The sequence below is a fragment of the Lycium barbarum genome, chromosome 11, assembly GCF_019175385.1.
Source record: "Lycium barbarum isolate Lr01 chromosome 11, ASM1917538v2, whole genome shotgun sequence".
NCBI lineage: Eukaryota > Viridiplantae > Streptophyta > Magnoliopsida > Solanales > Solanaceae > Lycium > Lycium barbarum.
The window spans coordinates 7,909,183-7,936,749 of NC_083347.1; the positions used below are offsets into that span (position 1 = coordinate 7,909,183).

Consider the following 27,567-nt stretch of genomic DNA (forward strand, 5'->3'; position numbering starts at 1 on the left):
ATTTGGTAAGGTTGACTAATGAACTTAATACACCAAGGGTATTAAGCTTCCTAGGTTTAAAATGATGCATGTCCTTACAAGGTTTTGGTTTTCGCTCTACCTGGGTAGACTAAGAATGGTTTTCCTATGACACAAGGCTCCCCCAAGCGGACAACTTGGAAGTGGAAAGTCCGTGGCCGTCGACTGCACCGCCGATCGACTAAATCCACAAGACTAATCCAACTAAAGGGAAATTTAGTAGTGCACGGGCGCAAACTGCGAAGCCGTTTTAAGTGTGTGAATATGTGTGAGTTTTCCAGGAGTGGAAGAAATATGAGCGGAATGCCAATTTAAGGAAAGCAGTAATATACATATTACATAGAAAATGCACATAAGCAATGGAACAATAAAAAAAACTTAAAAGCACAGAAAGCAACAATATAGGCAAGATAAAGCAGAACAAACAAAGCATCCAACAAATTATTTAATAACCTAAGTTGTTATGGTTAAAAGCCTACCGATCCCCAGCGGAGTCGCCAAGCTGTTATACCCCCTTTTAACCGGGTTAGAGCGGAGTACAACATATTGGTGATTCCTAAATTGCTTGTTTTAAGGAGTCGCCACCTAATTAATTTAACGGTGAATTAGGACACCTAGATATTAACTAAGGTAAATCTAGCTAAAACCTCCGTTAATAGTCTGCTTAATCAGTATGATTCTAGGTAAGGGTTCTATATTATCCTAAAGGGAAGGGGTTAGGCATCCTTTAGAATCCGTTAACTACGGTTGTCCGGCCAAACTTAGGTTAATTAATTAAGATGAAAATTCATATAAAAAAAAGGGACTTTGGATGTCATTTTAAATAAAACTCATAAATATACCTAAGGCTTTAAATCAAATGCAATTTAACAATAAAACTTATAAAAAGATGGTTTGCATAAAAGAGGATTTTAGATGCTATTTAAACAAGGCTTAAAATGTTGCTAAGACTTTATATGAAATATAATAAATGCATTTTAAGATAAAACTTGTAGGAAATATAACAATTTTTGCCTGTAAATAATAGCTTTCAAGAAAGAGATTTAGCAATTTTGAACTTTCTGTGAATGTAGCAATGTAGAAAATCTAAGCTTATAAATAGAATTGAATTTGCTTATTAATTATGCTTAGTTAAAAAAATATGCATGATTGATTCAAACTTGAAGAGTTATCTATAAAATATAGTTGAATTTATACTTGCATATTAGTGACGTTTTTGAAACATCTATAATGAAAACATGATTCCCTTTACTTAAAATATATAGTCATGCCATTTTGCAAATTAATTATCCCAAATAAAATGAAGCATGAAAAGAATAGTATTAACTTATGAAATTAATTGTTAGTATTCCTTAAACTAACTACCCATCACTAAAACTAACCTCCTAATTTATTAGGATTTATCTAAACTAAGAAAACAAAACAAACAAAGAGTTAGTTGCATAATACAAATTAAATGCATAAATAAATAAAGGGGGAAATAATTCAGATGGATTCAGCCCATTTTTTTGTAAGAAAGGGGCTGCTGCAGTCGGACATGGGCTCAGCCCATTTTGAGGGATGACTGATCTGCTACTGTTGGGCCGGCCCAGCAGTGTTCTTTTTTTTTAATTTATGATTCTGGGCTGCTGTTGCTGTTCCTGTGTATCGGGCTTTGGCCCAGAATATTGATTTCTATTTTTTTGCTGTAGACAGGGATGGACCGAGAGAGAAGGCTGCTTCGTTGGGCCTTGGCCCAACATCGGCGAATACGGAAGACAAGTCCCTCGGACTCGCGTATGAGGTTCATGCACAAAAGATATGAGAGAAAAAGATTAGTATACGATGAATGAGGCTTAAACATGTAAAAATGTGAATTCAAACAATTTGATGGATTATGTATGTACTATGTATATTAAGTATATCTTGTATATACGTGACTCAGCCACCATATACTTATTATAATATAACGGAGCAATGACCGAATATAACTGAATCGAGCTGTATAACCTTTCATTGGGTATTAGACTTATATAGAGTTCGATCATATGCAGTGACTAATATATGCGCAGTATTCAGAATATATCGGATAGGCCTAAGAGGTATACACTGATATATGATCTCGGTATACATTTGATATATACTAAGATTCATATACTACATATATACCTTGAAGTATATCATACCACCAACAGAAAACCAATGTTACAAATCAATTCTTTCCATAGATATGCATGTGACGACAATTAAGTTCGAGAAAGGGATGTCACAGATTCGAGCTTTCGAAGATTTAGGCATGAATGGGTGAGCAAAACCAATTTAGAGGGGGAGGGGGGCGGAAACAAGTGATAGCAGCAGCTATAAGCAAACAAAGGGAGAGGTGCGCAGTTTCTGAAGACAAACACAGGCAAAAATCATCAGCTACGGTCACAGACCCAAACGAATCAACAGAGGTCAAATGAGTACAACAGGATGATAGCTAATTTTCAACATCTCAAGACTGGTCAGAGGCAGACATGTTCAATTATTCTGGCATGATAATAGGACCAACATCAAGTTCTAGATAGATTCAAAATGATATTGGAGGTGCGCAGGTAAATTCAAGACTTACACTTGCTGTAAATCAAAGGAAAGAGCAAAGGACAGGCAATCAATTACATTTTGAAAGACAGGCCTTAAGTAGTCCATGTAACCAGATCTGTTAAAAACTACTCTTTCTTTTAAGGTTCAGCAGACTAAACAACAAAGCCGTAGTGGTGAACCTACCAAAGCAGCGACAGTTTAGACTGAAACTTAAAGAGATTTGGAATTATTTACTACGATTCTTAGAAGCATGCGAGCAACAGCTAACTGGAACAGAGAGGATACCCAGATGTCTTAATATGTTTCAAATAGGTAATCCAACAAACAAGCATTTGGCATTCCATTCAACATGTTAGCTAGATGCAGCGATATCAACATTCATACAAGTTTAAATGAACATCCCTAAGGATGTATACTCATATGATTCAACAATGCTCCGAAGCAAATTTAGACAGATTCAACTCCACAGGGAATGATCACATAGCACACAATTAGCATGTTTTATCCATAAGGAAACTCAAATGTACTTTCGGAATTTAGCAGAGATCCAACATACATCTGAAGATACTGAAAACGGAATCTAAGATGTTTATCATCCTTGTTAACGTATCCTAAGTCTGCTGAACAACAAATGATACCAACAAATCAACTGCCAGTCTAGAAACTAAACCAACATTAAACATGAGTATCTAAACAATTTAACTACTTAAAACGAAACCAGACTAACTAAAACAGGAATATGTATAATGCTGCCAAGCCAAGCTAATGCTGAAAATAAGCCACTGAAATAACAATCAATAATGGATACATGAAACACCTACTTAGCTACCCGACTGGAATTATTGACTAAAGAAAAGTGGTTTTCATACTCAAGCAAACTAAACCAAATTATCATATATAAGCACACTTAAACGTATAACAGGTTAACAAAGAAGAACATGCAAAGCGACTTATATATCAAACTAGAATAACTCAAACTGACATACTTGAATCATGGAACAATAACTAAAATACACAGAGCAAAGAAAAATGCAACAGAGATGGAAAAAAAAAGAAATGGAGCATTACCTCCTTCGGGTGCAGCGAAATGGGACTCGAGCTTCCGATATACCTCGAAACACTTCGAAATTCGAAATCGTGGGTGCTCAAGTTTGAACGAACACTCGAAGCAAGAACAGAACCAGATTTGATATTCTTGTGCCGATATCGAGAAAATTAAAAATCGATGTTTTAAAAGAAGAACTGGAACAATCAAAGACTCGTATTTTTAAGGGAAATTTTGATGATTTGAGGACTTTGTTTCTTGGGGAATTTCCTGAATCCGAAAATCTTTCTTTTCAGGGGGTCTCCTGGGTTCCAAAATATCGTATGTTGAAGGGAAAAGGGTGGGGGTTTTCCTGAATTCAAAAAATCCTCTTTAACATGGATGATGAAACCAATATTTATAGACTAATTTTTGTTTGAATTTGAGAGGAGCGGGGACAAGAAGGAGTGGAGTGGCAGAGGAGCGTGGGGGACAAAGTGAGTGGAAATGGCAGCGGTATGGGAGAGGCGCGGGAGGTGTCAGAGGAACAAGGATGAGTGGGTGTAACGTGGTGAAGTTGAGTGGAGCGGAGGAAGTGGGATGTCAGAAACATAGTGGAGCGGCAGTGAGGAGTGGAGAGAGAATCAATGGTGTGGCAGTGGGGGTGGTGTCAGAGAGATGTGGCGGCTAGGTTTTAGGATGAAGGGGAGGAAGGGAACGATGGGGAGATGGTGGTGTGGTGGAGGCGATGATGGAGGGGATGGTGGAGACGGCGATGGGTGGCGGGTGAAGAAGAGGAAAGGGGAAGAGGGAGGCGGAGATGGGTGGAGAGGAAAGTGAAATGGGAAACCCTGAAAAGGGTTTCCCTTATTTGGATGCAAAATGGATCGGACCCGGTCCATTTGCGGACCAGGTCAATTTTTAGATTGGGTATTAAAAGAATGGACTAGTGAATTAAAATATGGACTAGTCTAAAAATTAAGATAAGCGATATGGGCTAATCAAAAAAAATATTAGGAGTTAATCGGACTTTGATTTGGGGTCCGGTGAGTCAAAAATACGGTCCGAGTGTAAAAAAAAATAGTTTGGCTTCTAAATTTAAATAAAAGACCTGTTTAAACAATTTGTGTTAAATACTGCTCAATACAAAATATGCAATCATCAATGCTCGGATAAAAAAAAAAAAAAAAAAATGGCGTTGTAATAGCCGTGCAATAATATTTCAAAAATTCGCACTGAAACAAAATGCTATTATTTAATTATGCAAAGATAGATGCGATGTGTGTGCGTAAGCTGGTAAAATGTCAAAATGATAAAAAATTATGAATTATAATAATAGTAATAAATAATAATAATAATAATAATAATAATAATAATAATTGTAATAGAATAATAAAGTGCCGGTATTGATAAGAGGCTAATAATTTAGTAAACATAATATATATATTTTTATTTTTTTCAAAAAATATTAGAAGCTTAAAAATAGGTATTTTGGCAGAGAGACGGGACAAAACTGGGTGTCAACATCACGGACGGGAACAACACCCAAAATGGCGAGTCCGTGTAACTTAGGTTATAGGAGATTGGAGGAATGTGTTAGATCATATTAGCTTTTAGATGACTAGAAGAGAGTTTTTGTTTGTTTACTGTTGGGTTTCTTAGTATTAGAGGCTGATAGTATTTTTTCTGAGAAGGGTGGATTAGTTTATCCCCCTTGGTTTTGTAGTGAGTTCACTTGATAATTAATAGAATTCCTTTAATTGCCAAATAAATGAACCTTTGCAAATATTTGGGCAAAACTGGTCTAAAATATAAATTTGATGAAGTAATAGTAGACTCCATTACTGGCATCAAGTAGATGCATAAATTACAAAAGCTAGGTAAGAAAGAAATACTGTTAGCTTGCTTTACATCAGAAACTATGACAAAACCATAGAGCTAACAAAGGCCAAAATATTAGTATCAGGGGAATCTACCGGCGAGGCACTGTGCCAGACTAAAGATCTAGCCTTAAGGAATTGCATTGGAGTTGATGAACTTAAATAGTTTGTATACTTCTTTATTGTACGGCATATTGTGACCAAGCTTCTTTTGAGATGGCCCAAGGGAGTATATTGCAGTGCACTAAAGAAGATATTCTCCAAAGTATAGTTGGTGGATATAATATTGCCTCAAGCTAAATGGCAAGTTCACTTGCACCTAATCAAACAATATCAGACAATGTAGTTACAGAATTAACTTGAAGCCTAAGACCAATAGCTTGACATCTAATATGCATGCTTCTATTTGTGATCACCAAGAATCTTACAACTGAAAGTCCAAGATGAGCAAACCAACAAACTAGGAAAATTAAATGTCAAAATAAGAAGAAAGCACAAGAATAGCAAAACCAGTAAGTAAATCAGTCAGGAACAAGATGAAGCTCATTTCAATCCTGAATAGCAGTCAAATTTGTCAAAGCTGGAATTTTTCCAGCACTAATCGGTAACGGAAGCTGAAGTTTAAAATAATGTGCCCTTTGCTGGTTAGTTTCCTGGCAAACAGGAAACAGCTATGCTAACCAGCTGCCTGGAGTTATTCATTGGCTGAGAATTGAGATGCCAGAAGCACAAGTGAAACAAATCATGGAAAAAGATACTACACCAGAAGTTCTTTTAAAAAAGCTAGAGTTATCAGGGATGTATCTTCAATCCCAAAATTAACAAGCGGAAGGCATCAGCAGCAAAATATGCAGATTAGTGCTCCTTCCTGAAGTTAACCAGTGCTCCATTGCAGTCCTGAATTATATCAGATGCACAAGTATGGTGGTTTAAGAAAAGAGAAGTTGGAAAACATTTACCACAGAAAAGAGAAAATGGCTAAAAGAATGAATGGGAAACGATGATAGTAATTCACTCACCTCTTCATGAAAACCAATAGTCCAGAACTTCAACTCATCAACCTGAGAACCTTCATGTCAAGAAACAAACATCCTGTTACTAATGAGAAGCATTACTTTTGTGATATCCGGAAATGAGGATTTGATTGAACCACATACAAAAGAGGCATGCATGAGGGAAGAGGGACCTTCAAATTTCATCACTGCCGCAGTTTTAAAAAAAGTTCCTTTTAGTTTTTTGTTCATCTTTCTTCTAAAGTCTAATTTTCTGTTTCAACTTGTTTAGGCAACCAATGCATATGCCTACATTGTGAATACAACATTATCTTGTCAGATAGTTATCAACTGGAACTTCATCCAAGTTATTTTAGATACTCTTGTGTTCTCTCTTGTTCACTTACTCCCCAGCAGACTTCCATTTTTAACCGTGTTATCATTTTTTTCTCCTACGATTAGGGCAAAGCACCAAGTAATATAATCCAAACATTTAGAAGACTACCTCTTATTTTTATGTACAAGGAGATGATGAAGGAATACCAAACTCTTCAAGCTGACTGAAGAAGAGTGAAAACTGCTTTCTTCTCGGGCATGCTTGGGATAGCTCCCTTCACTTGTACACATAGAGAAGCTGCTGCGGCTGTAAGTGCAGAAGCCTTTGTCAGTTAGGTAACTAAACAGGGCAGCCCTGTGCATAAAGCATCCCGCCTTCACGCAGGGTGCGGGAAGGGCCGCACCTTTTTGTCAGATAGGTAACTGATAAACAAAAATTGGGAGAAAGCACCAGCATGCTTACCAGCAAATCTCAAACATTCCTCTTTGGATTTCCCCTCCACCAGGGCCACTGCAAAAGCAGCTGTAAAAGTGTCACCAGCTCCTGTTGTATCAATGACTTTTGCAGCTTTTATAATGGGTTGCCGCAACGGTTCCTCTCCTTTTGTGAAAAGAGCGGATCCATTGGCCCCAAGCTTAACAAGGACTTGGTTAACTCCCTGGGAAATAAACGAGCATAGAAGCATCATCACACAAAATCAAGATTGATATAATCACAAATTTACAACAACAATAGAGCAAGTAACTATAACACCTCAAAAGGAATGTTAGATTTAGGCTCCAAAAATTTAAGTTGGAAAGTTATTTTGGGTCACCCGATAAAGTCTAAATCAAGTGAACTGCTGCAAGACTAAGGATGCAAACTTTAGGAAATAAGAATAAAACAGGTATGTAAAAACAGACCAGTTCATAGCACTTCTCCACCGCCTTGCTGATTTGTTCAAAACTTGCTGTTGGCATTTTTGTTATGCGAGCCAGCTCAGTTTCGTTTGGGCTGAAAATGTCAACACAACGAAGAAGTTCTAGAGGGACTGGAGAATCCATGCCACCAGCATCTAGAATAACTGGAATATGTGCATTCCTGGCAGCCTGAAGACATCAAGACGTTTAAAGAAGCTTATCAGCCAAAGACACTGGACATCATCATGAAATAGGCGGGCACACGCAACACACACACACAGACACACACAAAAGAAAAAGAACACACACACACACACACTCTTCCTCCATTTGAATATGATGATGTTTGACAGATATGGAGTTCAAGATAGTAATTGCCTTGAGTATTATAATACTAGTAGTGGAAGGATATTACAGTTACTTTTGAAAAGTTAGTTTGACAAAGAAAAAACCACATTAGAGAGTAGAATTTGAATAGCTAGATGAACTTGAACGCTTGAAAGTTGTAGTTCCCTATAAAATAATACATCACTGGAATAATCTTTTGGAATGTCCCAAAATGAAAAGATTTTCATACAAAATGAATGAAAGTAAATCTTCTCCTATTTTATCTAAAAGAAGGATATTTCCCTTCTCACAATTTTTTATAATGGAGAAATCCCGAGGGCCAGCAGTACACGGTTCGAAACTCAATGGATAATGGCCTACCCTTCTCCACTTAAATACCAGAATTTTGTGTGTGGCAGGGCATGTGTGATACTCACAATTACAATTGGGTAAGCTAATTCTCTAACAGTGTCCCCTTAATCATCCAAAGAAACATTAGAAAAGATATCCATTAATTTGGTTGTTTTCTTTTCTTTTTAGTTATCCAAGGAGAATTATCAAGAAAAAGGTAAGTGGGTGAATACACATTATTATTTATTATGATCTACTCCCTCTCCATTTTTCTTGTCATATTCTTTTTTTTTTCATGCCCCTTGAGATAACATTAACTAAAAGAGTAATTTGACTAAATTTTCCTTATTTATTGTTTGATCTCAATTTAAATAGTACTACTCATTTACAGCACATTAATCTCTCGGTAAAGGTGGAACCTAAAAGTTAATTATATCTTAGTTTTCTAAGATGACAACTGCTTGCTTTGGACCATCTATTTTTAGTAAGCACGACAAGTAAAATGGACTAGAGGGGAGGGAGTACTTTCCTCAAAAGGAGAACCTCAATTTCAGCAAAAGCATAGACTAAGATAACTTAAGAGAAATAGTGAAATATAAATTCGACCCTTAGTTTCACAATCCACACACGAATTGAATTTTGCCTAAATGAATGAAAAGCTCAAACCTTTGCAACTTGAATGTTAACAAAATCTGGAATTTCCCTTTGAAGCAATACAATCCCTGCACTTTTCACAATCTCCAAATCCTCATCAGACAAATTTTCAGGCCAACAAGACATATTAGCACCACCAACAATAATAATAGAATTTTGTCCATCAGATTGAAGCATCACAACAGCATGCCCAGTGGGAGCATTAGTAACAATACTAAGATGATCCAAACACACCCCACAATTCTCTAATGCTTCAGTAATCAATTTCCCATGTGCATCTTCACCAACTTGACCAATAAAAAAAGTTGGATAAGCAAGTTTTCCACCACAAACAGCTTGATTAGCCCCTTTTCCACCAGCCAATGTTTGACCTGTTTTTGCTGAAATTGTTTCACCTTCTTTTGGTAACCTATCAATCTCAACATATATATCTGCATTGGCTGATCCAACTACTACTAATGGAGGTTTTGTTTCTTTCAAGATTGGTTGATTTGGGTTTTCTGAAGCAAAACAAGATATGGGTTTCACTTTTCTTGATAAAGAGTTGCTGTTTTTGCCATTAAATTGGAGTGGGTTGTTATAAAGATTGTAACTTTCTGGTTTTTTGAGGTTGTTTTGGCATGTTGGGTGCCAATGTTTTGATTGTAAAGGTGTTGTTAGACTCCTCATGTTTTCCTTTTGTTCTTGTTCTTCGCTATTTTGCTCTTGTCTTTGTGTCATTCTTGTTTTGTGTTATTGATGGAGATGCCACATGTGACAAAACAATATTTTATTGTGAACTCTGATAAGTTCACGCTTGTTAAGATGCGTGGATGACACTGTCTCTATTTATGGGCTAATTGTTACACGTCAGATCGGGGTAAGTACACACATAGCCTCTTTTAAGAACATTGCTTAAGACTTATCCATTTTATTTTTTAAGTATTTAAGCTGTATCCAATCTGTAATATTTGGATAAAATACTCCTTAAATGGAAGTGAACGTGAATCCATATCTCATACCCATATATCCAAATGGAAAAAAGAAGAAGATTCAGTCATTCGAGTCTGAAGATGAAGTTTCAACTTTAGAAACTTCAACTTAAAACATATTGGACTTCAGATATTAAGCTTAACTTCAAATATTTATGTTCAAAGTTTGAATTTTGTAATTCCAACTTCAGATTACATGTTGTGATCTCCTTTAGGATATGTATGCTCCAGATCTTTGATGATGGAGGACAGAAAAGTATATACTAATATTTGCTTAAAACAAAAACGGCTGTAATCGCAGAGAAAATAGTGGCCAAAGAACGTCACTGCCCGTGAAAATAAAATAATTACCCGCTCATACCTCTTACTTTCATGCCCCCGAAACTATTTACGATACCAATATGATATATAAATATACTGAGATGGTATCATATTCATTTATTCGAATCACACTTTTCAAAAAAATTCTATGATACCATCATTTTATATACATATATTATGATGGTATCGTGGAGGACTGGTTTCGTCGTTCAATGAGGAACTCCTAAGTTCTCTGTGATACTATCGTGGTACATAAATATATTGAGCCTCCATGATTTTATTATGATATATAAATATACTGCGATAGTATCATAGAGAAAGTGTTTTGGGTGAAGGGACACTCAGGTAAATATTTTTGACCGGCTGGGTGAGAAGAGAAATTGAAATTAATTTAAAAGGGGGCATGAGCGATTAAATATTTTACATTTTAAGGATATGGATAGAGATATAGCCTTATGTCGGCCCAGTTGTGTAACAAAAAGCTTGCGGCCCAATCCATCTGATACTAGCCCGTAACTTTTTTTTGCGCGGATTGCCCTTTATTTGGGGTGCTCTTTAATTTTTGCCCTTCAAATTGGCGGTTTTTAAATTTTACCCCTCGCCTAACACTCTAAGGTTGTGAATTCAAATCTCAACTCGGTTAAAAAAAAAATCGCGAGATAAAATTTAATTCTGCCTCAAGCAAAATTTTACAAATCTGCCCAGCAAAATTCTGCACGGATAAAAATTCTATCTGTGCAAGCTAAATTCTGCCCTTCAAAGACCACCATTTTGAGGGCTAAAAATTAAAGACCACCCCAGCGAAGGGCAATCCTGCAAATTGCCCAGCAAGCAACAACGCAAAGGCCATTGGAATATTTTCAGTTAACGTGGCTAGAGATAAGCCTCTATTTTGGCCAACTGACGGGCACCACTAGTCAAAATAAGGAATATTCAGCTAAGCTCGAGTTCACGATCAAAAGCTGGTCATAACCAGTTAGATTTTAGATAGACAAATAGTGTACTAGATATAAAAATAAATATGTTCTATCAATAAGGTGATTATACATTTAGCATGATACCAAAGCAAAGCCACGAGCAGGGGGTGAAACCGTGAAAGGATCATCTAACGGTTAGACCGATCAAACGAGTGAGTCTTTTAATTAAATTGAGCGGTCGAGTAGAGCTGTATTTGTCAAGATAAAGTTGAACCTGAATCAACAAAAATTGGTGTTGCGACGGCGAAGCGAAAATCACTCTGTGCCACATGATGCGTGGAGCAAAATTCGCGACAGAAGCAAGTAAAGATATAAATTATGATTTCATCAACTACTTCAGCTCTATTCAAATTTCATCTCACCGACTTAACCCCAAAAATATAATTAAGTCGATGTGTTATTAATATGAATAAATGTGTTCTCTTAATAATTTAAATGAAGTGATCACACAATTATACAAATTATGCTACATGTGGGTAGAAATCAAGATTTTCAGCCCATTTTTCAAATTCGGTGTTTCCACACTAAAAGCATATATACTCACACGACAAACACTTACATCCTTTCACACATTTGTTTTAATTTTATGCGCTAAATTTTATGATTTTCGCTTGATATTTTGCATTTTTTGCACGAAAATTTTTATGATTTTCGCGTGATACTTTTTCATTTTTAGGGCGAAATTTTACGATTTTCATGCGAAAAAATCACGCAAGTACAAAAAATGGGGCAAAATTCATAAAAGTTCGCTCAAAAAATGCAAAATATTGTGAGAAAATCATAAAATTCCGCGTGAAACATTGAAAAAAGACCACAAGAAAAATCATGCAAAAATCATTAAATTTGGCGCAAAGTACAGAAAAGTGGCGCGAAAATCATAAAATTCACGCAAAAAATAGAAAAAAAATCACAAGGAAATTTCGTGGAAAGTACAGAGGAATTGCTCTAAAATCATAAAAATTTGCACAAAAAATGGAAAAATACCGCTCAAAGTACAGAAAAATCGTGCAAAAATCATATTAATTTGCGCAAAAAATGTAACTACTTGGGGCATTATTTCTTGCATCCTCTTTTCACATACTCCCTTCGTTTTAGTTTGTTTATCTTACTTTTCTTTTTAGTCCGTTTAAAAAAGAACACCTCTTTTCTTTATTGTCAACTCTATGTAGGCGTTTGGCCATAGAAAATAAATATTTTTCACTTTATTTGAATTTTTTAAAGTTGAAGTTGTGTTTGGTTATAGTTTTTGCGAAAAAATATTTGGTTGCCTGTACTACAAGTGAAAAGGGTGAAAGCAGGGCTTTAGATGTTTTCCAAATTCTAAGTTGTATGTAATATTTTCATAGCTAGCCAAGCGAGAAAAAAAATCCGAAAAAAGTGATAATCTCATAACCAAGGGGTTCTTTATTTCCAACTTTCCATATGACATGTTTAAGACCACAAGATTATAAGGTATTTTAATACATTCTACATATTTTTAATTTAAGAACGCACAATTCAAAATTATTCAAAACGGGTCTCATGAGAAATTTTTACTTTTTTTCACTTTATTTAAAAATTACCGTTTGACCATGAAAATTCCAAATATAACTTGAAGTTGTATTTGAAATTGGAAAACAATTAGAACCCTATTTTCACTTTCAATACATTTAAACAATCAAATATTCTTTGCAAAAGCTATAACCGAACACAACCCATAAATACTGCAAATTAAATTAAAAATACTTGATTTCTATAGCCACATGGCTACTTAAAATCAACAGCTTTAACGGCTTAAGATGATGACACAATCATCTTTCCATGGACTTGCGGAGCATGAGAACATCCCCTCTATGAGTACTAGAAAATGCCAGCAATTTCATATTCAAGAATCAGTTGTGTCATAATGTCCATGGCTTCTCAGACCATACCAAGTTCCTTCAGTTCAGCTGTAAACTTTTCATCAAGATCCCATTTGGGATTTAATAGCAAACCATTATCTTGCATTAATTTTGGTGCACTAAACAGAATTACTGTCTCAATTCGTGCGATGGGGTCCTCTGCTTCTTCTTCGAAATCTGATAGTGCTCAAGGTCTCTCTCAAAACTATTTACATTAGAGAATAGAGAATCATTGTTTAATTTTGATCATATATATTGCTACTTCGTGTGGAATATTTAGTGAAAGGACTCTACTTTGCTATTTTCTTCTTCTTGTGATGAATATTGTTAGGCACTTTGTTCTTCGTATGTTTAACTTTTTTTTTTTATTTTGAATCCCCTACTCCGCCAATATCTAATTATTTCTATTTGTATTGGGAGGTATATATGGAACGGATATTGGGGTGAAAAAATGATTTGACATGGTTGCAAAAGTAAGAATAAGAAGAATTTTAAAGGTTCAGTCTTTAGTTCTTTTTTCCTGAGCTTGTTATTTCTTTTACATTCTGATGTTAACCTTTTACAAAATTTGCCCCACTTCATTTGGAATTGGCAGAAAATAACCGATACTCGTGCTGGTGGGAAGTAGCAGTTACTCAGGGAATAGTCAAGAATTGCTATAAAAAGATTTTGGCAATTGAAACTTTTGATCAAGAAATAGCAGTTGGAATGGCATATTAACATGAAAATTTTCAATATGTATGTTGAGTCCTATATCTTTGGGGATGTGTATTATATGTGGTATTGGTAAATCTTCACCTTATCAGCTGGCTTTTGAGGGTGAATTAAGCCCAGGGTCCCTTTTCTTATCAATGTAAAACTTGAATTTACTAATATAACATTAAGGGACTGCCTAGACTGATTGGTTTTTGTGATGCAGTCTCAATAAAGTTTGGCATAAAGTAAATAAAACTTATTTGTCTATTCATCTTTTGGGATGTTCTTGAAATAGTTAAAGCATGGAGCTTTCGAAAATGAGAATTATCTTACCATGAGTCCATGACCATTAAAAATGAACGTCATTATGCAGGGGCCAGTAAAACAGATTATAGCTCTATAAGCGATGAGGAGTGGAGGAAGCAGCTAACGAATGAACAATTTTACATCACACGACAAAAGGGCACAGAACGGGCATTCACTGGGTATGATATTTTTCCATTCATCTCTTCTTTCATGCTGAAGTGGATATTTTGTTTGCTTGTTAGTAGACATCAATAACATCAGTAGTTGAATATTGATTGGGAAGTGCTATAGTGTTGCTGATTGATCAAACCTTAGCATTTACATTTTTGGAGGAAGTGATTGATTAATCTGGAAATTGGGTTCTGGAGGATAAAGGTTGCTGACTTGGGGTATGTAGATGTGATTTTACCCCAGGATTTTTTTCCCCTTTTGAGGGTTTCCATTTATAAACGCAACGATTTAGAGGGAACAGTAGACTTCTCAACACCAATAAAGAGAAAGAAGGAGAAGGATTTAGAGGGAATGTATATATCTGGTCCTGAGATATTTACAATTCCTACAACAATCGTGGCATCCAGTTTCAACTCCGGGCGACAACCTTCGCAAAGCCTTTTTAGATCTTTTACAAAAATAGATCTGTCTGCTCATTTATGTAAGCCTGCGTTTGGACCCATCCGACTCTAGAACTTTCAGCTTTTTTGTTTTCTTGCAATATGCTGTGTTGAAAACGGGACCAGTAAATCATATTTAATTTTTCATTCTTTTTGCCCTTGCTTGTTGTTTTACTCACTTTGGGGAGAGGAAGACAAACGGAAAGAGTCAGCATATTGTGTTATTTATTTCTCTGATCTTGCTTAGAGCAAGAACTAGGATCTAGATGGTCTCTTCTAGTCTATGCTAAATTTGAGGATATTTCCCAAAATTGATTTCAACCGTGATTTCAGAATTCAACTCTAAATGCCCAAATCCCAATGATCATTAACACAGGCATGATGTGGTTAACTGGAGCGTCTACACACTAGGCGTACAAACAAGTTTCTAAATTTATCAAATTCTAGTCCATATTTCATTAAAGGATATGCCATGATTGCCTTGCCTTTTCTTGAGCCGAGGGTCTATCGGAAACAACCTCTCTACCTCCCAAGGTAGGGGTAAGATCCGCGTACACTCTACCCTCCCCAGACCCCACTTTGTGGGAATATACTTAGTTTGTTGTTGTTGTTGATATACCATGATTGCATCACTTATGGAGTAGATGTAATTGCAATGCTTCTTAGTGCCCTTGAAATGTTTCTTCGCTGCCTGTTTTACTGATCTCTTCGTTGTTCTCGTTTTCAGGGAGTACTGGAACACTAAGACCCCTGGAACATATCACTGCATCTGCTGCGACACTCCTTTATTTGAGTTAGTATTCTCCTTGTATTTGATTTATTAGTCGCTTGTCTTTTAGAAACCAATTCTTAATACTTCTGTTACCATGTCAAAAACCTGAAATTCAATATTGCTTGTCACAGATCTTCTACCAAATTTGATAGTGGGACCGGCTGGCCATCTTACTACCAGCCCGTAGACAACAATGTGAAGTCAAATTTGGACTTGTCTATCATTTTCATGCCTCGTCAAGAAGTTGTATGTGCAGCTTGTGATGCTCATCTTGGGCATGTATTTGATGATGGCCCTCCGCCTACTGGAAAGCGTTACTGCATCAATAGGTACATTAGTTTACTTCCTTTAATGTGGTCTATGCTCATTTTCAATTGCTCTGGACTTTTTCATTAGTGTTTATATGGGATTTAAAACTTAGCTTATACATGCAGCGCTGCCCTGAAATTGAAGCCAAAGTAGAAACGTGCTGCTGCATAGAATACCAAAGGGTATCAGTTACATTAGAAAGTGAAGATATCAAGCTGCAGAATTATTCATATGCAGGAATATTGTTGCTTCTAATGTTTAAAGCTTGAGGGCTTCTTCTGTGTGATATGTTACATTTTTACTGATATGTTCACATATACATAATGTATAAGTGGGTCAAATGTACACATTTTCAGCATACTCTACGTAAAGGTCTTACATGTTCATAGGTTTTCTTGGCTCGTGTTTACTGTTGCATTCAATTTGGATTGAGTCATGCAGTCTTCTGATGCTTGATATATATGGGGAAAGTTTAACTTATTGTTGTTCGCGATGTATTGATGGATGAATGAATCATCTGCTTTTTGTCGGGTCTGCTCTCCTTTCTCTTCGTGTGCATTTGAGCTTTCGATATTCTATAGCCCATTGTTGATGTGGCCTTAATATGGTTTGTAAATAGAGTTTAACTTATGCGCAATAACACTGTAAATTACTCTATCAGGTTACCTGAAAGGTATGGTAGGAATTTGTATATAGTTTTTCTGGGCTATGAACAATGTTGTTGATGTCATGTGTGTTTGATTTTGAATCAAGTTTTCCTCCATTACAATTTGGGTTACTTATTGGTACCCATACCTTCTTGTATGTGAAGAAGTATCTTTTGCCTGTTGGTTGTGCATGGTGATGTTATTTATGTTTGTGCAACTTGTGTGCTTTGCTTGCTAGAGTTGTGGCATAACATCAAGAGAATTAAGCAACTTAATTGACCACACTACCACTTATAGCCCATGACCTGAGGCTGCAAGCTTACACCAGACAATTGGACATAGAAGAAAGGAGCATGGGATTGGCTACAGGTGAAACCGCGTGCTATGGTTGATTAACATTAGCTGTTATACTAACATCCACAAATTAAGATAAAAGGAAAGTGAAGTATATATTACAAGTAGAAATGGTTCAACTAGACCCTTTACAAAATTATAGACAAGATGATCTTTTAATAAAGCTAGAGCATACCAATATATGAAGAATGTGGATTTCACAATAGCCAAAATGAAATCTCGACATGCATTTTCAAATCATATGAGCCAAGAATAAAGCAAAGTAAAAATTTATCCATACCTAATACTTAAGCCAAATCAAAGTACTTTATCATAGTTAAGATAAAAATTGCAACTATACTAGTTAGCTATTGTGTAGCAATAAGAATGCATATTAAGACATACGTATATCATAAATTTATTAGTTTGGTGTAGATATCCGACGCCGGTAAGTCTTTACCATTATGACAAAGAGTGTCTTCATAAACCATCTTTTATAAATAGACTGGGGAAAATTTTAAATGTAATTCTACATCCATATGTATCATATAAACAAATCAAATAAGATTAAAAAGTGACTCCACGTCCATTTTTTTTTTTAAATTTTCAAGTTCCAATATTCTATGTAGGCAAAGATTTTCAAAATGTAAATAGTACTAGCATAATTTCGCAAACCTAAAAAAAAAGCAAGACAAATAGCAAAAAGCCAAAAAAGCAATCTTCTATTGCTAATGGGAGGAAATCGTTTTGAAAAAACGAAGACTTGCCCACTTAAATCACAATCCTTTTCACACTTTTCCACTTAGAAACCAAATAATCCTTCTTAAATCCTACGTGTCACATGCTTATTTGTATAACTGTTAAATTTAAGCAAGTCTGCGATACAGAGGATTGTAGCCAAATACTTCAATTTGGCTGGGGGGGAACTGTAAAAGACTGGAACCTGAACTACCTATGACAACACTAACCAACCGTTAATTTAACAGCCGTCAAGAAAAACCAACACAATCATTACCTTAAAACTGCTTTAAGAAATAGTTACAAAAGATTAAAGCTTGTTTCTAGTTGGGATTTTGAACTTGTGGGTATTTTTTTTTTCAAGAAAAGGTGAAAAGAGGTTCTATGTGTGTTCAAGATTATAACTTTTTAAGAGATCTTCAAGTGGAATTCAAAGATTAAAGATTGTTTTTCTTTTTGGGATTTTGAACTTGTGGGGGTATTTATTTTTTTTTCAAGAAAAAGTGAAAAGGGGTTCTATGGGTGTTCAAGATTATAGTTTTTTGAGAGATGTTCAAGTGGAATTTAAAGATTGTGAAGTTACAAATAGGTTCTCTTTGTGTTTCTGGTTTTACTTGAATGATGCCTCAAGTTTACCGTCTACAATCCTTCACCAGGTTTTTCCTTCTTCTTTGCTCACTGAAAACTCTTTCACAGTTGTTTTTCAGTTCTTTTTGGGTAGTTTTGTGTATTTGCTGCTTTATTTTCTCTAGATTACCTCATTACTAGTTTGTTTTGAATGCCAAAGTCTCTGTTTTTTGGATTAGGGAGGAAAAGGTTTTTTTTTTTGTGTGTGTGTGTGGTGGTTGTGGGGTTTTTTTTTGGGTGGGGGGGGGGGGTGTGTACTCCTTTGGTTTCCCCTTCTTATGGCGGTTACATTCTTTTTTATGATTTAGGTTTCACTTTTGTGGAAAAATTTTTACTTTATACGTTGTTCATGGTTTAGAAATTGGCACGTTGCAAATTGTTTCTTCAGGCTAATATGAACTTTATATGTTTTTCTTATTTATTGTGATTGCTGCTACCCTCCTAAGTTCAGTTGTTTGGTAGGTTTGCAACTTAGCAAAAAGTCTTTTTTGTGTTGTGTGCAGGATTACCCTATTACTGTCTTTATCTTTTAAGTTTATATACTATTTCATCGTTACTTCCTGTGCTTGCATTAGCTCTTGATTTCTGGTAATTGAACCCCGTGATCACATATAGCTGTCTACAAATCATGCTTTCCTACTAAAAGATAGATATTTTCCGAGTTGCAACTACTCCACGATGGAGACATAAACCTAGCCATATGCTTTTGAGCCTTATGATCATTCTTATGTTCTGCAAGATATAATTGTTCCTTTGCACCATTTTCTTTTGATATGGTTAATGATGCTTGTCGATTATGCAGGAGCATCCAGATGTCACATCCCATGCTCCTTTCCTGTTACTTGATGAGACGAAGAAAATTTTACTTTTCCCTTTACTAAGTTCAAGCCATTCAAATGTTACTTCCTGGAGAGAACTTGCATATGCAATTTCCGAATGTGAATTTCCTATAAAGAAATGGGTTCATGTTGGATGTGAGGTAAATAGCTCGGACTTTTCCTGGTTCCTCCAAATTACATTCTTAGCACTTGATGGATGTTTTGCAATTTATCTACTGTAACATTGTCACATAACTAATTTCTCACTTCACAATGGCCATTGTTACCTTCTACAGTTAAATTGTTTGCACGTTGTCGCTATATTAGATATATTGATTTTGTCATTAAGTTTTCTCTGGAAAAGCAACACTTATGGTGGAGCATTTCAGGTAACGCAAGATCTTTTGCACCTTTACTTTGATGGGAAGATTGTAGGCGAGAAGTCTTTGACTTCGTCACTGAATAATGATACGGGATCAGACAATTCTAGAATATCTCTGACTTGCATTAATGGAAAGGATTCTCAGTTGGATGGTTACGTGCACAGTGCAGAGCTCTTTCCCATAGTATCAACTATTAAAAATCACTATGTTAAGGTAAACATCATTTTCATTAATTTTACGAAGATTGTGTCTACTCATGTATTTACTAGTTTCTGCTAATGCTTTTTGCACCTATCAGGACCCGCCAGTACAACTATCTATTGATAGTTCAAGCGCCTATGAAATTGAAGAAGACACTGATGGTGTTTGGAGCATTGTTGGTGGAAAGGTAATAAACACTGCTTTGAATTTCTTCAGGAGAAATATCCAGGATACTGGAAACAGACAAAATCTTGACAAATTATTTTGAAGTAAATCTGCCTCCACTTCAAACTTCTAGTTCTGTACATCTGCTTTACTCCTCAAATTTGTCATTTCTCTTCTATTTAAAGTTGATTTTTAATTGATGGAATCAAAGCTAGGTGGTGAAAGCCTGCTAGATGACATCATATCCACACTGCTTCAAGTCCTTGATAGACGTCCGAATGTCATTGACAACCGTTGAAGATTCAAGATCAGCATTGGTGAACTTTGATATCTTATCACCAATAAAGGCATACTTTAGAATTTTTTGTAACGCTAGATCTTCTCTTTTCTCCTCATTTGTTCCGCAAAAGGTGAAAAATGCGGGTTTTGCGGAATTTTTGCAAATGTTTTCCGTAGATTTGTTTATTGTCCAATCAGCAGAGTCCTTCAGAAATGGCAGCAGCAGACTAGTTTGAACTATGAAATATTTGCAAAAGTTCCACAAAATCCATTTTGACCTTTAGCGGAACATGTGGAGGAGAAACAAGAAGAACTAGCATTGCAAAACTGCTAAGTATGCCTTTAATCGGCAACAACATATTAAAGTTAACAATTGCTGAACTTAAAAGTTAAATCTTCAATGGCTGTCAATGACAGCCTGACATCTCTAAAGGACTTGGAGGATTTGGACCTGTATTACCATGCAATATGTCCGAGGGTCTCTCGGAAACAGCCATCCTACCTTGGTAGGAGTAAGGTCTGCGTACATTATACCCTCCCCAGACCCCAAGATGTGGGATTTCACTGGGCTGTTGTTGTTGTTGTTGTTGTTGTTGTTACCATGCAATATGTCATATAACTTAAGCATTATATTGAGACCGACTTTTGTAATTCAAGAGCTGTGCATAATGACGTGTATAATTGTTAATGAAGCTCATTATCTGATCATCCATTTGCGTAATGTTGTTTCATTTCTATTTAGTGACGGACTATTCTGCCTAATTAATAGTTCTCCTAGAAATGGGCATTTCTGCCTATTTGATTAGGCATTTCTTCTTATATGGGGAAATATGTGGAATTTATTAAAGTGAGGCTAGTCCAGCACACTATCCTTTAAAGGTAATTAGTTGTGCTGGTTGAAGCAGTGGTGAGAAAGCAACCGAGTTAGAGAGAGAGAGAGAGAGAGAGAGAGAGAGTGAACAACAATATTTCGAGATGAACATGGTGAAAAGCTGTCATTTGTACATTTGATGCTCTCATAAAGGTTTAAATAGCAAGAGGGAGTTTGCTGAGGTATTCATGTGTTTATGTTACTTGATACGAGTTATTTTCTTAACTCCTTTGCCTATATGTTTGAAGCAGGCCTCCTGTCGGAGGAATTTCTCTTTAGATGTAACACTGATGGATAACTTTAGCCGCCCCATGGCCGAAGAAGCAGAGGTTTGTTTCCTTTTTCTCTATATATTAAAAAAACAAATGAAGTCCTTAAGTTAGCTGCAGCTGTTCTTATGCATATATATTATGCTTTCAAAGGTTGTTGCTTTGCTTGTGTATTCCGATAATGAAGCACCGGTTGAGAAGCCAGTTGATGCCGAGGCACCCCTTCTTACAAGTTATGATGGAATTGAATACGCTTCTTCTGATAGACCAAGCAAAGTAATTAGTGGACGTGCTTCCTTTAAGCTCAAGATATCTCAGGTACCATACTGGATAGTCGTATCTCTACTTTTAATAATATCTCAGGTACCCGTACGATACTGGATAGTTGTATCTGTTCTTGCTTTGGAGAAGGTATATTTATTCAGGAAATGCATTGTCTCCACTTGCAAAGAAGATCTGTGATTAACGAGGCAAATACAATAGTTGTCAGTGCTTGTTTCCTCTACCATTGAGTTATTTTACCTGATCATAGCTGTTGCAGATTTTATATTGCATTGTGCCAACTGTGCCTCCTGAGTTGAAATGATGAATATTCAATGGGATGAGCACATCAATATGGATATATTATGTGTCATAAAAATCATCCTAGTGTATAATCTGTGAACTTGACTACTTGAGCACCGTTTTATGTAGCTGGTCATGTGTAAAGATTATTACAACATTGAGTAGAGTGTAATGTTGATAGTTCACTTCTACATGGAAATTGATGATAATTATGCTTTGAGATGAATTAAAATACTAATGCAATCTGATTACTTCAATAATTCTTCTTTCTATAAAAAACATTTAGAAAATTGATTTTTGTCTCAATTGCAGCTTTCATCCAAGTGTGATAACAGGCTGTTCCGCATTAGGTTTGAAATTCCACAAATGGGTAAATATCCTTTCCTTGAGGTATTCTCCAGACCAATTCGGTGTATTTCTCGGAATCGTAGCACTCGGGCAAGCTCTCTAATGTTGAGGAAATCATCTTTGGGGATCCATTTGCTCAATGGATCTCAATCTCCTGTGTTGGAGGATGGATCTTCTGACCTTCCCTGTATTGTACGAGAAGCAAAACAAAGTCCATCATCGAAGCGGGTCAAATTAGGACAAGAGAAACTATGTGCAAATTTTAAGGATGATATTGTGCTGAAGCAAGCTAATGGGGGATCAAGATCTCACTCCTGGACCTCTGAGGTATTTTTAAACATCTGCCTCGTCCTTCTATTTTTTAGCAAGTCGTGATAGATATGGTAGTGAAACTATCACATAACTAATTGTCATTGTTTCCTATACCAATTTGTTTGTCCTGTTAATCTTGTCTTATTGAAAACTTCTTGTAGCCGACCTTATTATTATCATCACTCTCACTAAACATGCATTAAAAATAGGATAACGGTGCATATCAAAATTCTTTGGAGGCAAGACCAGTAAGCCATGGCGGACCAGGAAATTTCTCCTCTGATTCAGAAAACAGTGAAACCACGGACTCGGTTATCGATGACTTGCCAAGTAACAGAGGTCCAATCTCTGATCTGGTTGTTTTTAAATACTGCCTTGGTGACCTGAGCGAGAGGCGTCTTCTTCTCAAGGAAATGGCAATGACTGCTAAAGAAGAAGAACTTGCAACCTTTGCCGAGAGAGTTTCTTTATTCTCTGGATGTTCACACCACAGGTATATTTTCTTTATATTGTTGCCTATTGAGGTGACTTTGAGTGGTATGCTAACACTATCTAGTTCTTAGTGCCCCTTTTTGACATTTGTTCCTTTCTTTTAGAGTTAAAGCTGTTATTTCCTCATATCACTGTGGACAGTTAGCCTCTTGTTTATTAAAATTCTGAGAAAACCAAGTCGTAGAAAAATGACTAGCACAAAGGCTGAGCTGTTTTCCCAAGTTTTTTTCTCATTCGTTCATGAGGTTTAGAATAAATGTTTTAGACAACTAATATAAAGAAAAAGTTATTTCTGAAAAGCAACAAGATTTCTCTTTGACATCACTAATAGGATCAACTATCAATGTAGGAAGGAAGGATTGCTTATTTCTTGGCCGGGGTAAAAACGTGTCACTTGCAATATGCATATAGGGAAAATTTAAACTATTGATATTAATACATTTTTTTGGAGTTTATGAATCAGGGTTAGATTGACATCTAGTTCATAGGATATGAACAAAATATACCTCTCTGTCTTTCTATTTTCATTTCATTGTCGTCATCACTACTTAGTGACCTTGTGTGCTGTTGTCTCTACCAATTTGTGCAAACTTTTGCAGTACAATTTGTATTAATATCATTACCTTTTTAGGCATCAAATATCAATTTCAAAGAGGCTGATAACAGAGGGAATCAGATGTTGGAACTTAATATCCAATGAAAACCAACATGTCCTTTGGGAGAATTTGGTGTCTGGGCTTCAAGAGCATTTCCTGAAGATGACATTTGGCTGTACCAGATCTCTAACTTATCAGGTTTTTTTTTCCCTCTCTAAACTGGTAGATAGTCTGAAAAACTACTTCAAAGAGGGCTATTCATTCCCTCAGTTTTTGAAAATTACCACAATTCTCTGAGGTTCCAGATCCACTTATCACCAATTTCAGAAAGCCACGTTACACTTCCAGAGATGGATTTTGCTACACATTGGAGGGATTGACAAGTAGCAAGAGAAGCTTTTTACCAGCTATTTTCCCTTTTTTTTCTTTTTTTAACTTCAATGTCAGTCGTGTTTTGGTAGATTTGGTGGATTTTTTTTTGCAGACGACTAGATTAAGGAAAAGTGAAACAAATACCCTTTTTGCCAGAGAATAATGATTTGTCATATAAACTTTGCGAACTCTAATTTTTCTATTCAAAAGTCATTTTTCGTTGGCATGTGGTAATTTTGGGCAGCATAAAGGCCAGTATTGCATACTAAGGGTGCGGCAAATGAAGTGAGTGCAGACCTGGGAGACTAGGGCTGTTGACGAAAGACATTAGGTTAGGTGGGCAAGAGTTACCCGGTGCCTATGCTGGTGGGAGGTAGCAGGTACCCGGTGAAGTAGTCGAGTTGTGTGCAAGCTGGCCTAGACACACCACCATTAGAAAAGAAAGTGAAGGGCAATTATTGCTGTTTACATCAGTAGTTGGTCAATAATTCTTGTCAATGCTACACTGCATCTGGTGGACTGGACTGTCTGGAGAGAAAGGAATAGTAGAAGCTTTGTATAGAGTCTCTTGTCAAAGGGAGATGACCGTTCAGTAAGTTAGGGGGACACAAGGGGATGGGACTTTTTGGGATTTGAGGTTCAGGAGGGATTTTCAGGATTGGGAGGTGGATGAGTTTCAGAGATTGCTAGACGTACTTCATAAGCAATGTGAGCCAGTTGATAGACCCGATGCTTTGTGCTGGGAGGTGGGGAGCAACAAATTGTTTTCTGTCAAGCCTTTCTACGAAAAGATGTTGATTAGGTCGGAAGACAGTTTTCCTTTTGATACGGCGTGGATTCCTATGGTGCCGAGGAAGGTGTGCTTCTTCACTTGGTTAGCTGCTAGACGGGTGATTTTGACGGCAGAGAATCTTAGGAAATGGAAGGTTGTCTGCATCAGTTGGTGTTTCCTTTGTAAGGAGACAGGTGAGGACGTAGATCACATTGTGTTGCATTGCAAATTTGCAATCTAGTGACAAGGTTATGGTGGGATATCTTTAGATGATTCGGCATTTCATGGGTGATGCCGAGATCCGTGAAGGAGTTGATGTTCAGTTGGAAGACTGGAGCTAGGAGAAGGAGGCAAAAGGCTTGGAATATTACTCCTCTTGCTTTAATGTGGGTCATTTGGAGAGAGAGAGAAATAGGAGAGCTTTTTTAGGGGTGGAGATGAGCTTTGCTCAATTGAGGAGAACCTTCGGTCCCTTGTTTTCTTTTGGTGCACCGATGTAGTTCCTAGTTGTATAGAGGATTGGGTATCTTTTGGAGAGAACCATATTTTGTAGGTTTCTCCTTTTTTGGGTATACATCTTTTATATGGCCATCTCGGCCTTGTTATTATTAATGAAATACTTTACTTGATCAAAAAAAATTTGGTGTAAAGAGAAAAGTATAGAGGAAACAGAACTTGTAGATTTGTTAGGATCTCTGTAAGTATTCTTCTCTCTGTTTTCTTTTTTTCTTTTTCTTTTGAAGGTCCCAACATTACCAGTTTCACAAAAAGAACTCTTGTCAATGCTACAAGGATAATTTAGTCCATGTATAATTTTTAGAGTAATCAGGTTGTATTGATAATATGATCCCTCCTACTCCCTCTTTCTCAAATTTATAGCCCTGATCCATTTATTGAGGGTAAATTCAGCCAAGTTTCAGTAGTAAATGGGGTTTGCATTACTTCTTCTTTGACATAGAACAAAAAATCATCCAAAATTTTTACAACTTGACAAAGATGTTTATAGTAACAATCTTAGTTTTTATTCGTCAGCATTGTGCATATTACGACTCCGAAAATTATTTGCTTCTCTTGCTGATGAATTTGTCCAACTTCCAGGATTTCAACCTCCTGAGGAGAGTCTCTAGTAGTCAAGATCTAGTATCTCAAGACAACTTTGAAAAGTTGTGGTGTTGGCTATACCCAGTAGCTTTTACATTGTCACAGCAATGTATTACTTCATTGTGGGGTTCGACATCACCCATGTGGATCGAAGGGTTCATTACCAAGGAAGAAGCAGAATCTTCACTTAGAAGTCTGGGAGGAGCTCTTCAAGAACCAGGTACTTTTATACTGCGGTTTCCTACGTCAAGGAGCTGGCCCCACCCTGACGCTGGTAACTTGGTCGTCACTTATGTTGGAAGCAACTATACCATTCACCACAGACTTTTGTCCCTCGACTTCATTTACAGGTAATGTTCTGTCTTCTTCTTCTTGTTATCTTTCTTACGACTCCCTCTGGCCCAATTTATGTGACACCGTTGACTAGGCACAAAGTTTAAGAAAGAAAGGAATACTTGAAATTTGTGGTATAAAACAAACCGTAGACATATGGGTGGCTATAAATCATTTCATTAAGGGTAGAAGGGAAATTGTAAGTTATATTGTTTTTAATTATAGAAAGTGACAATTTTTTGGGATAGACTAAAAAGGAAAGTGTGCCACATATATTGGGACGGCGGAAGATACTAATCTTTTGTTGCTTTGGATCTCTTCCATACATGCGAGACATACGAATTCGATCTCAGCATCACTAAGAGAGTCCTTTTCTATTGTCCATTGTAGTTCCGGGGCCAAGGGAACGACGATAAAGACAATTCAAGACATGCTTCTTGAACAGCCTGAGCTCAGGCGACTCGGAAGGCAAGACTTCTTACCCTTTTGATTATCCACGGATCCAGTCAATTCTTTTATTCTTCTTTAAGTGATTGTTAGAAGTCTTGAAATTGCAGGATTGTGAGAAGCCAGTAGGTCACTCAAGATTTATACTTGTATAGCCATGTCCGAGAGATGAATGAACTTGTTACTAGCGGCTAGGACAAAAGGGGGTGTTCCAGGAGAAGGAGAAATTAAGAGGGGAAACAATGGGGTTTTATCTTTTGTATATATGAATATCTAAGCAATTTGTTAAATGTAAATGCTGTGATAAGTTTTTGTAAACTGTGACAGTTACTGCAATCTTCCTCCTGCTCGCCCAGAAATTGAAGAACTCTCAATAGAGAGCACATTTCTTCCCCTTATAGAGTCTACCTGATGCGAATTCAGATTTGTTGGCCCAGAGGGTTTCAGATACCGAATGCCTAAAGTAGAAAAAAACAATATTATAAATGAGTTGCAAATTAGTGGTAGTACAAGTTTTGCCGCTGCATTTATTTAAACTAAATTTCTTCAAATCCTGGCATTTTCACTTGTTTTTTTGTTTGTGCGACAACCACCGACTAAAAAATAAAAATAAAAAAATAATCAAATGCATACTTAATTTAACAGTTTACACTCCCAAAAGTCAAAAAGATCTGCCTTTTTAATGTTTCTTGCTTTTCACAAGATTCATGCTGCAGTTTGGAGCTGTGTGGATTTAGAAGAGAATACGTGTTTGACAGCCCAGTCTTTTTCCAAGAAAAGCAATCCTATAGCATTCCCAACTTCCACATAAATGGCACCAGCTGGTGACATATAAATGGATACAACCAAATTTCATGTGTTTTAATGGTTGCTGTCCATGAGTCACTTTTCAGCCGCCCTTTGGTGTATTGATAAGAACATAACACTTCGATGTGGGATGAGGCGCATGTCGCGGCTTTCGAACTGTCCATCAGAAAAAAATCTACCCCTCTATTCTAATTTATGTAAATCT

General features: G+C 36.4%; 3 protein-coding genes across 4 annotated transcripts; 2 read left to right on the forward strand and 1 right to left on the reverse strand.

Annotated features, from left to right (window-relative positions):
• Nucleotides 1-5,997: 5,997 nt before the first annotated feature.
• Nucleotides 5,998-9,839, reverse strand: LOC132616788 (ribokinase). Of its 2 annotated transcripts, none has more exons than XM_060331444.1 (6): nt 9,057-9,839; nt 7,716-7,901; nt 7,276-7,471; nt 7,020-7,119; nt 6,504-6,553; nt 5,998-6,381 (listed from the first exon to the last, which is right to left on the reverse strand). In XM_060331444.1, the coding sequence occupies exons 1-4, from the start codon at nt 9,762-9,764 to the stop codon at nt 7,028-7,030; spliced, it is 1,182 nt and encodes a 393-aa protein (XP_060187427.1). In that variant the 5' UTR covers nt 9,765-9,839; the 3' UTR covers nt 5,998-6,381; nt 6,504-6,553; nt 7,020-7,027. The 2 variants fall into 2 exon arrangements, with proteins under 2 accessions (XP_060187427.1, XP_060187426.1); XM_060331443.1 differs by having other exon boundaries at nt 6,982-7,119; nt 9,057-9,838.
• Nucleotides 9,840-13,144: 3,305 nt separating this feature from the next.
• On the forward strand, nt 13,145-16,375 carry LOC132620435 (peptide methionine sulfoxide reductase B1, chloroplastic). The gene is made up of 5 exons (XM_060335109.1): nt 13,145-13,385; nt 14,263-14,374; nt 15,534-15,599; nt 15,710-15,907; nt 16,013-16,375. Exons 1-5 carry the CDS (start codon nt 13,160-13,162, stop codon nt 16,038-16,040), a joined length of 630 nt encoding a protein of 209 aa, XP_060191092.1. The 5' UTR covers nt 13,145-13,159; the 3' UTR covers nt 16,041-16,375.
• Nucleotides 16,376-17,781: 1,406 nt separating this feature from the next.
• Nucleotides 17,782-26,953, forward strand: LOC132620434 (SH2 domain-containing protein A-like). The gene is made up of 12 exons (XM_060335108.1): nt 17,782-18,261; nt 19,035-19,211; nt 19,440-19,646; nt 19,732-19,821; nt 21,201-21,278; nt 21,372-21,536; nt 22,095-22,457; nt 22,652-22,935; nt 23,566-23,728; nt 25,773-26,125; nt 26,499-26,576; nt 26,666-26,953. The coding sequence occupies exons 1-12, from the start codon at nt 18,124-18,126 to the stop codon at nt 26,682-26,684; spliced, it is 2,115 nt and encodes a 704-aa protein (XP_060191091.1). The 5' UTR covers nt 17,782-18,123; the 3' UTR covers nt 26,685-26,953.
• Nucleotides 26,954-27,567: the final 614 nt, after the last annotated feature.

What these genes read in the sequence shown, in the direction of transcription:
- LOC132616788 (XM_060331444.1), bottom strand. Translation starts at nt 9,764, where the DNA reads ATGACACAAAGACAAGAGCAAAATAGCGAAGAACAAGAACAAAAGGAA. An exon ending in TTAACATTCAAGTTGCAAAG is followed by an intron (nt 7,902 to 9,056) that starts GTTTGAGCTTTT and finishes TGATGTCTTCAG; the next exon opens with GCTGCCAGGAATGCACATAT. An exon ending in GGAATGTTTGAGATTTGCTG is followed by an intron (nt 7,120 to 7,275) that starts GTAAGCATGCTG and finishes CTGCACTTACAG; the next exon opens with CCGCAGCAGCTTCTCTATGT.
- LOC132620435 (XM_060335109.1), top strand. Translation starts at nt 13,160, where the DNA reads ATGCCAGCAATTTCATATTCAAGAATCAGTTGTGTCATAATGTCCATG. An exon ending in GAAATCTGATAGTGCTCAAG is followed by an intron (nt 13,386 to 14,262) that starts GTCTCTCTCAAA and finishes GTCATTATGCAG; the next exon opens with GGGCCAGTAAAACAGATTAT. An exon ending in TGCGACACTCCTTTATTTGA is followed by an intron (nt 15,600 to 15,709) that starts GTTAGTATTCTC and finishes TGCTTGTCACAG; the next exon opens with ATCTTCTACCAAATTTGATA.
- LOC132620434 (XM_060335108.1), top strand. Translation starts at nt 18,124, where the DNA reads ATGGGTGTTCAAGATTATAGTTTTTTGAGAGATGTTCAAGTGGAATTT. An exon ending in CCATGGCCGAAGAAGCAGAG is followed by an intron (nt 21,279 to 21,371) that starts GTTTGTTTCCTT and finishes ATGCTTTCAAAG; the next exon opens with GTTGTTGCTTTGCTTGTGTA. An exon ending in CCAGATCTCTAACTTATCAG is followed by an intron (nt 23,729 to 25,772) that starts GTTTTTTTTTCC and finishes TCCAACTTCCAG; the next exon opens with GATTTCAACCTCCTGAGGAG.